The 12,843-nt window shown below is 43.2% G+C and overlaps 1 protein-coding gene across 1 annotated transcript; it reads right to left on the bottom strand.

The window, feature by feature from the left end:
* Nucleotides 1–8,560: 8,560 nt before the first annotated feature.
* LOC140820513 (uncharacterized) lies at nucleotides 8,561–12,580 on the bottom strand. Its single transcript, XM_073180796.1, has 3 exons — nucleotides 10,738–12,580; nucleotides 9,855–9,907; nucleotides 8,561–9,460 (listed from the first exon to the last, which is right to left on the bottom strand). The coding sequence occupies exons 1-3, from the start codon at nucleotides 12,578–12,580 to the stop codon at nucleotides 8,561–8,563; spliced, it is 2,796 nt and encodes a 931-aa protein (XP_073036897.1).
* Between the last annotated feature and the right edge of the window lie 263 nt (nucleotides 12,581–12,843).

Genomic DNA, 12,843 nt, shown 5'->3' on the forward strand with positions numbered 1-12,843 from the left:
TCTATGTATGTGGGATTATGATTTTGTTAGAAATATGTGTTCTTGGTATACCGAGCATCGTATATTTGTTATCAGAATGATTTTCGGACACCGTATACGAGCCTTGCGAATTTCCAGCATGTATATCGATATTGATTGGAAGAATTGAGCATGTTATATTGTGTTTTGATGAGTATATTATGAAGATTATGAGTTGTGGCTATTGTATATATTGTTTGTTGAGATTGAGTTGAGCGGTATCGAAGAATTACGCCATTACGCCGTCGAATTATGTTGAAACTGATTTCAGCTTTGTATATTGAGTTGCTTGAGATATATATTGATAGAGTACATATCGATTATGCTATTTCAGATTGTATTGGCTATTGTGAACTCAAGCCTTTGACTACGACACAGACAGTACGACAAGAAAGGTATAATTCATGTGGTCACGGGATTGCACAACTCGATTCAGATTTGATACGAGTTTCCCTAAATCACATACTAGATTGTTATTACATTTGATTATGTAATGTTTTGTTTATTGATTTAGATTCGAGTCCTGAGATAGGAGATATTGGCAGACTTGCCAAAACTAGACGTTTCGGTGTATCGACGCATAGGAGCAGATTTGCTATATGTGTAGACCCTCGATACAGAGTTGACCGAAGTCTAGGAATAAGACGTACCGTTGCCCCGAGTGGTTGGGTAGGTAACAGACCGTCTTATTCACACCGAGATCCCTAGATTAGAAATGAGTCGAGTCAAAATTTAAATGTTGAATACAGATTTGTATTCTTCTACATGTTTAGATTTTATTCATGTTATTTGATATATTCTATGCTTTTGTACATGATTATGACATTACATGCATCCATGTTTTATACTGGGATATGTTCTCACCGGAGTTATCCGGCTGTTGTCGTGTCTGTATGTGTGCATGGCAACAGGTGGGGCAGGATCTGGGTCTCGAGCTAGATGAGAAATTGACGATAGCGTGGAGATCACGGGCGTTGCAGATTTCTAGTGTTTTCCTTTTGACTTGTACTACTTATGTTGTAGTTGGGATTTGAACACTAGCGTATGATTTTACCAAACAGACATGTATGTATATTATGTTGTTTATTTAATATCAAGACATGATATGCTTTAGTTATACATTTAAATTAATGTTAAAAGCAAAATTTTGACCCACATTTTCGAACAAAGATCCAATTAAATCCCAAAAGAATAGAGTTAGAGCCGGGTCCCCACAACAGGTGGTATCAGAGCAGTAGGTTCTGTAGACTGAGATAGAATAGAATGAGCGGGGTAGATCGAGTCATCTTCCTTGCTTTTGAGATGCTAGCATGATTATTGCTTTCCCTATTATATGTTGTGTGGTATTATCTGAATTGATTTACAGCATTTCAAGCCTTAATCAGAACTGATTCTCGATCAGAGTCTATGATCAGAGGAGGGCTGAGACAGATGATATTGATTATGTACTAATCAGTGTGATAATCAGATTTATGCCGCCTAGACGAGTGCCACAGCCAGAGCAGGGTAGCACATCTGGTGCACAGATGGATGTCACTGCTACGCCGATGGAGACCTTATTGAAGAGATTTCAGTCTTTCCATCCGCCTACCCTGAAGGGTACAGAGAGTGCAGTAGAGTGCGAGAGCTGGCTTGATGATATCGAGATGTTGTTTGAGTCTTTGGCATATACTGATGAGCGACGTGTGAAATTGATAGGGCATCAGATGCAAGAGGTTGCCAAGAGCTGGTGGTTGACTACGAAGAGAGCCTTGGAGCACCGAGGCATTGACATTTCCTGGAAAGTCTTCAAGGATGAGTTCTATCAGCGCTTCTTCCCCGTCTCCTACCGGAAAGATAAGGGAGCTGAATTTGCGAATCTGAGACAGGGACAGTGGAACATCGAAGAGTATGTTGCTAAATTCTCTGCATTGCTACGATTTGCACCGCATGTAGCAGGGAACGACGAGGCAGTGGCTGATCAGTTTATCAACGGGCTGAACCCCGATGTCTTTACCCTGGTGAACACAGGCCGGCCTAGTACTTTTTCAGAGGCATTGAACCGAGCGAAGGGAGCAGAGGCTGGCTTGATCAGGCAGCGAGGAGCTTCCTACGGTGTTCAGGGGCAGAGACCGCCACAGCCTACTACCGTACAGTTTCCACCACCTCCTCCTCGTTTTGACAGCGGAGCTAGTGGTAGTGGTAAGAAGGAATTTCTGAAGGCTAAAGGCAAGCAATTTAAGAAATCTGGGAGTAGTTCATCGAGCTCAGGTGGATCTCGACAGAGAGGTCAGGGGTCAGATTATAGTGGCGCATACTGTGGTTCGTGCGGAGGGCGACATGCGACGGAGCAGTGTCAAGGAGTTCTGGGACGCTGCAACATCTGTAGGCAACAGGGACATTTCGCCAGAGTTTGTCCCCAGAGAGGTGCACAACGATTCCAGAGCACCGGATCATCAGCACCAGCGCAACAGATGGAGAGACAGGCATCTTCTGTACACTCCTTCCAGCCACCCTCTACACAGACCCAGCAGAGACCAGGAGGTAGTCAGACGGTGAGTCAGCCTCCCAGACAGCAGGCACGTGTTTCATTGCAGGTAGCTGTTTTCTTTGCGGTTATCCTGCATATGTGTTGATTGACACAGGGGCATCTCATACATTTATATCTGAACATTTTGCATTGAGACATTCATTGCCTGTTGAGTCGTTGTTGACAGTAGTGTCTATAGCTTCTCCGTTGGGAAGTGGTTTGATATCTGTGACTACTGTTAGACACTGTATGCTTCAGTTTGAGGGGCATGAGATTGATCTTGATTGTGTAGTACTTGGTTTAGCTGATTTTGACTGTATAGTTGGTATAGACATGTTAACCAAGTACAGGGCCACGGTAGATTGTTTCCACAAGATTTTCAGATTCAGACCCGACATGACAGATGAGTGGGAAGGGTTCCAGATCTCGGATTCCCTTAGTATCTGCTCTGACTATGAGTAGACTGCTTCAGAGAGGAGCAGAGGGCTTTTTCGTATATTCAGTAGATTTACTGAAGTCGAGCCCAGCATTGGCAGATTTGCCAGTGGTTTGCGAGTTTGCAGATGTTTTTCCTGATGAGATTCCGGGGTTGCCTCCAGTTCGAGAGGTTGATTTCAGCATAGATCTTATGCCCGGTTCTGTTCCTATCTCGAGAGCTCCATATAGGATGGCACCGATAGAGCTGAAAGAGTTGAAAGCACAATTGGAGGATCTTCTGTCCAAGGGATATATCAGACCTAGTGTATCTCCTTGGGGTGCTCCGGTGCTTTTTGTCAGAAAGAAAGATGGTTCGATGCGACTGTGTATTGATTATAGGCGGTTGAACAAGGCCACAGTGAAGAACAAGTATCATTTGCCTCGCATCGACGATCTGTTTGATCAGTTACAGGGATCTTCGGTATACTCGAAGATTGATTTGAGATCAGGGTATCATCAGCTCAGAGTTAGAGACGTTGATATTCCGAAGACTGCATTCCGAACCAGGTATGGGCATTACGAGTTTATTGTTATGCCTTTCGGTTTGACGAATGCACCAGCGGTTTTCATGAGTTTGATGAACCGCATCTTTCAGAAATATTTAGATGATTTTGTGATTGTGTTTATTGACGACATTTTGGTGTATTCGAAAAGTTTGACTGAGCATGCAGATCACTTGAGGATTGTATTGAAGACTTTGAGAAATGAGCAGTTGTATGCCAAACTGTCCAAGTGTGAATTCTGGTTGCGACAGGTTGTCTTCTTGGGGCATATTATATCTGGAGAGGGTATTGCGGTAGATCCGAGTAAAGTTGAGGATGTGATCAGTTGGCCGAGACCGACTTCTGTGCCTGAGATACGCAGTTTCATGGGTCTAGCCGGGTATTATCGACGTTTTATCCGAGATTTCTCCAGTATAGCGAAGCCTATCACCCAGTTGACACAGAAGAATATGCCATTTGTATGGTCAGAAGAGTGTGAGAGCAGTTTTGTAGAGTTGAAGAAGAGACTGACTAGTGCGCCTGTCTTGACGATTCCTTCAGGTACAGGTGAGTTCGTTGTATACTGTGACGCATCTCACAGAGGGCTTGGATGTGTTCTTATGCAGCGAGGGCACGTGATAGCATACGCCTCTAGACAGCTGAAGCCGCACGAGACTCGTTACCCGATTCATGATCTTGAATTGGCGGAGATTGTTTTTGCACTCAAAATCTAGCGTCATTATCTGTATGGCGAGAAATTTGAGATCTATTCCGATCATAAGAGCCTGAAGTATCTCTTTTCTCAGTCAGAGTTGAACATGAGGCAGCGACGATGGCTTGATCTGCTGAAAGATTTTGATTGCGAGATCAAATACCATCCAGGAAAGTCGAATGCAGCGGCAGACGCCTTAAGTCGAAAGGTATGTTCTTTGTCCTTGTCGACTATAGGTGTATCAAATTTAGTAGTAGATTGTTGCTTGTCTGGATTGACATTTGATACAGAGAGTAGACCGCTGCGACTTGCTGCGATTCAGATTGAGCCAGATCTGATTTCGAGGATCAAAGAAGCACAGAGAACTGATCCGAGCGTGCAGAGATCGATTGATATGGTCAGAGCTGGTCATATATCAGAGTATCAGGTTAGAGATTCTGTTCTGTATGTGAATAACTGCTTAGTAGTGCCAGAGATTTCAGATTTGAGACGACAGATCATGTCGGAGGCACACTGTAGTCGGTTCAGCATTCATCCTGGAGGCAGGAAAATGTACAATGATTTGAAGACACAATTCTGGTGGAAGCAGATGAAGACAGACATTGCAGAATTTGTATCTAGATGCCTGAATTGCCAGCAGGTGAAGGCAGAAAGAAAGAAGCCCGGAGGTTTACTTCAGAGTTTGTCTGTTCCTGAATGGAAATGGGACCACATTTCCATGGACTTCGTGACGAAGTTACCTCGATCTTCGCGGGGTTGTGACGCAATTTGGGTAGTGATAGACAGACTGACCAAATCCGCGTGCTTTATTCCGTACAGAATGACATATCGACACGATCAGATGGCAGAGTTGTATGTCAGAGAGGTCATCAGATGGCACGGTGTGCCGAAGTCGATCGTATCAGATCGTGATCCACGATTCACTTCTCACTTTTGGCACAGTTTGCAGCAGGCTCTTGGTATGACTTTGCACCTGAGCACTGCTTATCATCCCCAGACAGACGGACAGTCAGAGCGGACTATCCAGACTTTAGAGGATATGCTGAGAGCTGTAGTACTAGACTTTGGTACTAATTGGCAAGATTCATTGCCGTTGTGTGAGTTTTCATACAACAACAGCTATCAGACTAGCATTGAGATGGCACCATTCGAAGCTTTATACGGAAAGAAGTGCAGATCTCCGTTGTACTGGGATGATATCTCTGAGGTACCAGAGTTAGGGCCTGATATGATTCGTAAGATGACCGAGAAAGTGAAGATCATTCAGAAGCGAATGAAGACGGCACAAGATAGGCAAGCGAAATACGCCAATATCAGACGCAGACCGTTAGTATTTGAACAGGGAGACAGAGTATTTCTGAAAATTTCACCTTTCAGAGGCGTTGTCAGATTTGACAAGCGTGGAAAGTTGTCTCCTAGATACGTCGGTCCGTACGAGATCCTTGAGAAGATTGGCGATCGAGCTTACAGACTTGCTCTTCCACCTTCATTGTCCGGTATACATGATGTTTTTCATGTATCGATGTTGCGCAAATATATGCCGGATGATTCTCATGTCATTCAGCCTGACGAAGCCAAGCTATATCAGACCTTGAGCTATGTGGAAAGACCGATACAGATTCTTGATCGGAAGGAGAAACAGCTTAGAACCAAGACTATTCCGCTTGTGAAGGTGCAATGGAGTCGTCATGGCATCGAGGAAGCAACTTGGGAGACGGAGTCTGAGATGAGACAGAAGCATCCCGGGTTATTTTTATGATGTGAGTCTTTCTTTCCGTTGTGACTGTACAGTTTTGTATATACTTGCATGATTTATTGTGTATGAGTTCGAGGACGAACTCTTATCTAAGAGGGGGAGAAATGTAAGGCTCGAGAATTATCCGTTGTTATCGCTGTGAGACTTGAAACCATGAGAATGCATGACATTTAGAGTGGAATTTTTGAAGTATGGCCGAAGCCACACCGCACCCGCGGTGTTAGAGATACAGCACCCGCGGTGCATTGAGAGGAAATTAGTGAAATTGTGCGAACAGACACCGCACCCGCGGTGCTAGCAAGACCGCACCCGCTGTGTGAGACCGCACCCGCGGTCATGTAAGAACCGCACCCGCGGTCTAGGTGCTACATTTTTGGATGAACTCGCCGTAAGCACAGCGCACCCGCACTCTTGAGTCACCGCACCCGCGGTCTGCATGCGAGATTGCCACTTTTGAATTTCGTAATGACACATTGCATGCTATATAAATACCTTGCATTGACACTTCATTCTTTCATTTCCCATCAGCAGAACCGAGAGCACCTTGGGAGGAAAACTTCATGTCCTTTGATCTTGAGGTCGAGATTTTAAATGATCTTGTGTTCTGATTTTAATTCCGAGTGTAGATTCATGATCCTTGCAACGAGGGCTAGCTAAGGATGTAAGTTTCGATTATTTTCAGCATGGTTCGAAATCTATGTAATTGGGAAATTATGATTTTGTTAGAAATATGTGTTCTTGGTATACCGAGCATCGTATATTTGTTATCAGAATGATTTTCGGACACCGTATACGAGCCTTGCGAATTTCCAGCATGTATATCGATATTGATTGGAAGAATTGAGCATGTTATATTGTGTTTTGATGAGTATATTATGAAGATTATGAGTTGTGGCTATTGTATATATTGTTTGTTGAGATTGAGTTGAGCGGTATCGAAGAATTACGCCATTACGCCGTCGAATTATGTTGAAACTGATTTCAGCTTTGTATATTGAGTTGCTTGAGATATATATTGATAGAGTACATATCGATTATGCTATTTCAGATTGTATTGGCTATTGTGAACTCAAGCCTTTGACTACGACACAGACAGTACGACAAGAAAGGTATAATTCATGTGGTCACGGGATTGCACAACTCGATTCAGATTTGATACGAGTTTCCCTAAATCACATACTAGATTGTTATTACATTTGATTATGTAATGTTTTGTTTATTGATTTAGATTCGAGTCCTGAGATAGGAGATATTGGCAGACTTGCCAAAACTAGACGTTTCGGTGTATCGACGCATAGGAGCAGATTTGCTATATGTGTAGACCCTCGATACAGAGTTGACCGAAGTCTAGGAATAAGACGTACCGTTGCCCCGAGTGGTTGGGTAGGTAACAGACCGTCTTATTCACACCGGGATCCCTAGATTAGAAATGAGTCGAGTCAAAATTTAAATGTTGAATACAGATTTGTATTCTTCTACATGTTTAGATTTTATTCATGTTATTTGATATATTCTATGCTTTTGTACATGATTATGACATTGCATGCATCCATGTTTTATACTGGGATATGTTCTCACCGGAGTTATCCGGCTGTTGTCGTGTCTGTATGTGTGCATGGCAACAGGTGGGGCAGGATCTGGGTCTCGAGCTAGATGAGAGATTGACGATAGCGTGGAGATCACGGGCGTTGCAGATTTCTAGTGTTTTCCTTTTGACTTGTACTACTTATGTTGTAGTTGGGATTTGAACACTAGCGTATGATTTTACCAAACAGACATGTATGTATATTATGTTGTTTATTTAATATCAAGACATGATATGCTTTAGTTATACATTTAAATTAATGTTAAAAGCAAAATTTTGACCCACATTTTCGAACAAAGATCCAATTAAATCCCAAAAGAATAGAGTTAGAGCCCGGGTCCCCACATATTCAATTCTAACAACATCATAATTTCCAAACATGTCAAAACGTAGTAAAACTTACGTCCAGTTGTAGCCTGCGTTGATAGGAACACGGTACCGAAGTCGGATTTAAAATCTAACGGACGGATTGATCGTAAAATCGAATTTTAGAATCAAAAGCACTTTTCCCCCGAAGCTTCCGTTTCCTTCTTTTCTGAAGAAGTTTGCATGTATATATATATATATATTTATATATATATATATATATATATATATATATATATATATATATATATATATATATATATACCAACATACATGAAAACGCCAAATGTCACTTCTTCATTCTGCATGTCTCGCGCATATGCGCGAAATTTCTGGCGCATATGCGCGAGACCTACTGGTCTCGATCTCGGCAACTCGCGCATATGCGCGACATTACTAGCGCATATGCGCGAGGCCTACTGGTACTCAACTGCAAAGGCTCGCGCATATGCGCGACATCTTCCGCGCATATGCGCGGGGTCTTCTGCCTTTTTGGCGCATGTGCGCGCATCCGGTCGCGCATGTGCACCGATGCTACTGTCCTCGCACATCAATTCTCACACGCGATCTCATTTTGTGTCTCGGTTAGCCCTTTCATAATCGTCTCGATTAAAAATCAATAATCGTAATTTAACACGATATAAAATCTCGGGCATTACACTTTCTGTTGCATCTCATGAATCATATCAGGACATGTGACTGCAGCTCGATCAACATCATCCCAGTATAACGGAGATCTACAACGTCTCCCATACAATGCCTCGAATGGAGCCATCTGAATACTACTCTGATAACTATTGTTATACGCAAACTCTACCAATGGAATAGATGACTGCCAAGAAGATTTAAAATCCATAACATAAGCACGCAACATATCCTCCAGCGTCTGAATAGTACGCTCAGTCTGACCTTCTGTCTGAGGATGATAAGCTGTACTCAATCTCAACTCTGTCCCCATCGCAGTCTGCAGTCCTTCCCAAAAATGAGAAGTAAATCGAGGATCTCTATCAGATATAATAGACACGGGAATCCCATGCAGTCGTACAATCTCTCGTATATACAACTGTGCCATCATCAAGTACGTACTACTCATGCTATAAGGTATAAGATGTGCAACTTTCGTCAATCGATCAACAATCACCCAAATAGCATCAATAGTTCCAGTACTTCTTGGCAAATGAGTAACAAAATACATCGATATGTGCTCCCATTTCCATGTCGGTACTTCTAAACTCCTCGACTCACCTTCTGGCCTTCTCCTCTCAGCTTTGATTTGTTGACAATTGAGACATCGACATACAAAATCAATCACATCACGTTTCATTCCCTTCCACCAAAACTGAGAGCTTAGATCCTTATACATCTTCTTGCCACCAGGGTGGATAGAATATCGACTACAATGTGCACGCCGCAACAGACCCTGACGCAACTCAGATATATCAGGTGCTACCCATCTAACATTTATCCTCAAACTGCCATCATCAGCGACTCTAAAACGAGTATCTTGTTTCTGAGAAACTAACTCCTTCCATTGCTGAACTCTCTCGTCTGTCATCTGTGCATCACGAATACAACCATATATATTAGGTTCAGCTAATAAGGTAGATACTTGGATAGGAGTCGTCGAGATATCAAAATCATATCCCAATGAACAACAAGACATCATCATAGCTGATAAACGACTCACATCCTCTGCAGTACAACTCACTTTACGGCTCAATGCATCAGCTGTAAGATTGGCTCGACCAGGATGATATTCAATCTCACAATCATAATCCTTCAGCAAATCTAGCCACCGTCTCTGTCTCATATTCAACTCTGTCTGTGTAAACAGGAATCTCAAGCTCTTATGATCAGTATAAATCGTAAACGAGGTACCATATAAATAGTGTCGCCATATCTTCAACGCAAAGATAATGGCTGCCAACTCCAAGTAATGCACAGGGTACCTTATTTCGTGTGGTTTCAGCTGTCTCGAGGCATATGCCACAACATGTCGATCCTGCATCAAAACACATCCCAAACCATGTAATGATGCATCAGTATAAACAACAAACCTCTCATTTTCTGTAGGAATTGATAACACCGGTGCAGTCGTCAGTCGGTGCTTCAATTCCTGAAAACTCCTCTCACATGCTTCAGACCACTGAAATCGCACACCTTTCTGAGTCAACTGTGTCAAAGGCCTAGCAATCTTTGAAAATCCCTCGATAAATCGACGATAATAACCTGCTAAACCCAAGAAACTACGGATCTCTGGTACAGATGTAGGTGCAGACCACTGTAACACTGCTTCGACCTTCGTTGGATCAACAGAAATCCCATCTCTCGATATAACATGACCCAAGAAGACCACTCGATCCAACCAAAACTCACATTTACTGAGTTTGGCATACAACTGTCTATCTCGCAACACCTGTAATAGTGAACGCAAGTGCCCTGCATGCTCAGCCTCACTCCTGGAATATATCAATATATCATCAATGAACACAATAACAAACCGGTCGAGATAAGGCTGAAATACCCTATTCATCAAACTCATGAACACAACTGGAGCATTCGTCAACCCAAACGGCATAACTAAAAACTCATAATGCCCATATCTAGTCCTGAATGCTGTCTTCTGAATATCCTCCTCTCTAACTCGTATCTGATGATATCCTGACCTCAAATCAATCTTCGAATATACTGAGGTTCCCTGTAACTGATCAAACAAATCATCAATACGAGGGAGGGGATATTTATTCTTAATCTTTACCTTATTCAGCTGTCGATAGTCAATACAAAGTCGCATCGTTCCGTCTTTCTTTCTCACAAATAAGACTGGTGCACCCCAAGGCGATACACTAGGGCGAATGTATCCCTTGTCCAGCAAGTCCTGCAACTGGGCTTTCAACTCTCTCAACTCTGCTGGTGCCATTCTGTAAGGAGTACGAGAAATAGGGGAAGTACCTGGCATCAACTCGATCCCAAACTCCACCTCACGAGCTGGTGGGAAGCCTGGAATCTCATCAGGAAATACATCAGCAAACTCAGCAACTATATGTATCTCCTCTATTCCCACATCCTTCTTCTTCTCTATCACATCTACAGCATAAATAATATAACCCTCATGTCCATGCTCCAATAACCGAGACATCCGAATAGCAGATACCAACGGAACACGGGGACGAGAACCTTTCCCATAAAAAGTCCAACGCTCTTTATCATCGGTATAAAAGTATACTACCCGCTGATAACAATCAACCGTCGCACCATATCTCCTCAGCACATTAATTCCCACAATACAATTAAAATCAGTCATCTCTAGAATAATCATATCAGATCTCAGCTCATAGCCCTCATAAGAAATAATACCATCTGATATCATAGATACAACTGATATATCAACTCCAGAAGGTGTCGAAACAGAAAGAGGCATAGACAATGGAGACGAGCGCATATGATGCTCAACCACAAACCTCTTCGATATAAATGTATGCGAGGCACCAGTATCAATAAGAATATAAGCAGGATAAGAACATAAATAACACTTACCCGCTATCATCTCCTCTCGTGCCTCCTCTGCCTGCTCCCGGGTCAAAGCATACACCTGTGCCTGAGGCGGACCAGCTCCCTGCATACGTGGCTGTCCTCCAGAAGGTCGCGGTGTAGACTGCTGAGGCTGTCGTCCTCCTCTCCCTGAGGATCTACCTCTATCACTACTGGGCTCTCGCTGTCCCTCACGTCTAGGACATTGTCTGGCTATATGGCCCACACTGCCACACTCAAAACAGGTGATCTCGGTCTGTGTACACTGTTTGATCAGATGATGTCCCCCACAACGAAAACATCTCACTGCTCTGGACTCTCCTCTCTGCCCCTGAACAGACTGAGAACTGCCCCCACGACTATCAACATGTCGTGAATCAAATCGACGCTTCCCAGATGATGCTGAAGAAGAAGATGAACCCCTATGAGATTTAAAAGACTGTCCCTGCGGTCGCAATGACTCCCTAGTCGGCTCTGATAATCGTCCCTGAGCCCCATACTCCTGCATAACCAACTCAGCCCTCGTCACTGCATCCTCAAATGATACCGGGTTATTTGATTGCACACGATCAAATAACTCCAACTTCAACCCTTTCAAGAAATGCCTCATCTTAGCATGAACATTCGTAGCAACATGTGGCACATATTTCAACAATGCAGAATATCGAGTCTCATACTCAGCAACAGACATACTACCCTGTCTCAAATCCTCAAATTCTTTCTCTTTCTTCTGTCTGGCTGCTATAGAAAAATATTTATCAAGAAAACGAGAGCGAAACACATCCCAATCAACAGTACGGCCCTGAGCTCTCAATCCGGCCTCAGTCGTCTGCCACCACAATAGTACATTCCTCGAAAGCTGAAATGTAGCCAATCGTAACCAAGCAGACCTAGCACACGGAGCGGTCACAAAAATCTGCTCTATCCTCTTAATCCACTCCTCTGCTCGCTCACCCGTCTCAGAACTATCAAATCTCGGTGGAAGATAACTGCTAAAATGTGCCAAAGTCAACTCACCAGGCAATAAAGGCTGATCTGCAGGTGCCTGTCCCATAGGAGGAGGTGGCAATGGATTCATCTGCCCAAACCCACTGTCAACCTCGTCTGTTTCCTCGTGTGGATGTACCTGTTCTCTAGCTGCCATCACTGGAAATCAAATTGTTAATCATAACATTTAACAATTACAATCCAGTAATCATCATCACACCTTTCGCACGAAAGCACACGCAACTAAAGAACAATCAATCCCATCGAGAAATCATCAATAACAAGTCAAATGCACAGACACACGCAGATAATATCGTCATCCAACTCTCTCATCACAAACCCAACTCCTAACCATCCCAGACATCTAACATATGCTTTGATACCACCAAATGTGGCGCCCCAAATCTCGCCACGTAATCA

The sequence above is a fragment of the Primulina eburnea genome, unplaced genomic scaffold (assembly GCF_022965805.1).
Source record: "Primulina eburnea isolate SZY01 unplaced genomic scaffold, ASM2296580v1 ctg1096_ERROPOS100000, whole genome shotgun sequence".
NCBI lineage: Eukaryota > Viridiplantae > Streptophyta > Magnoliopsida > Lamiales > Gesneriaceae > Primulina > Primulina eburnea.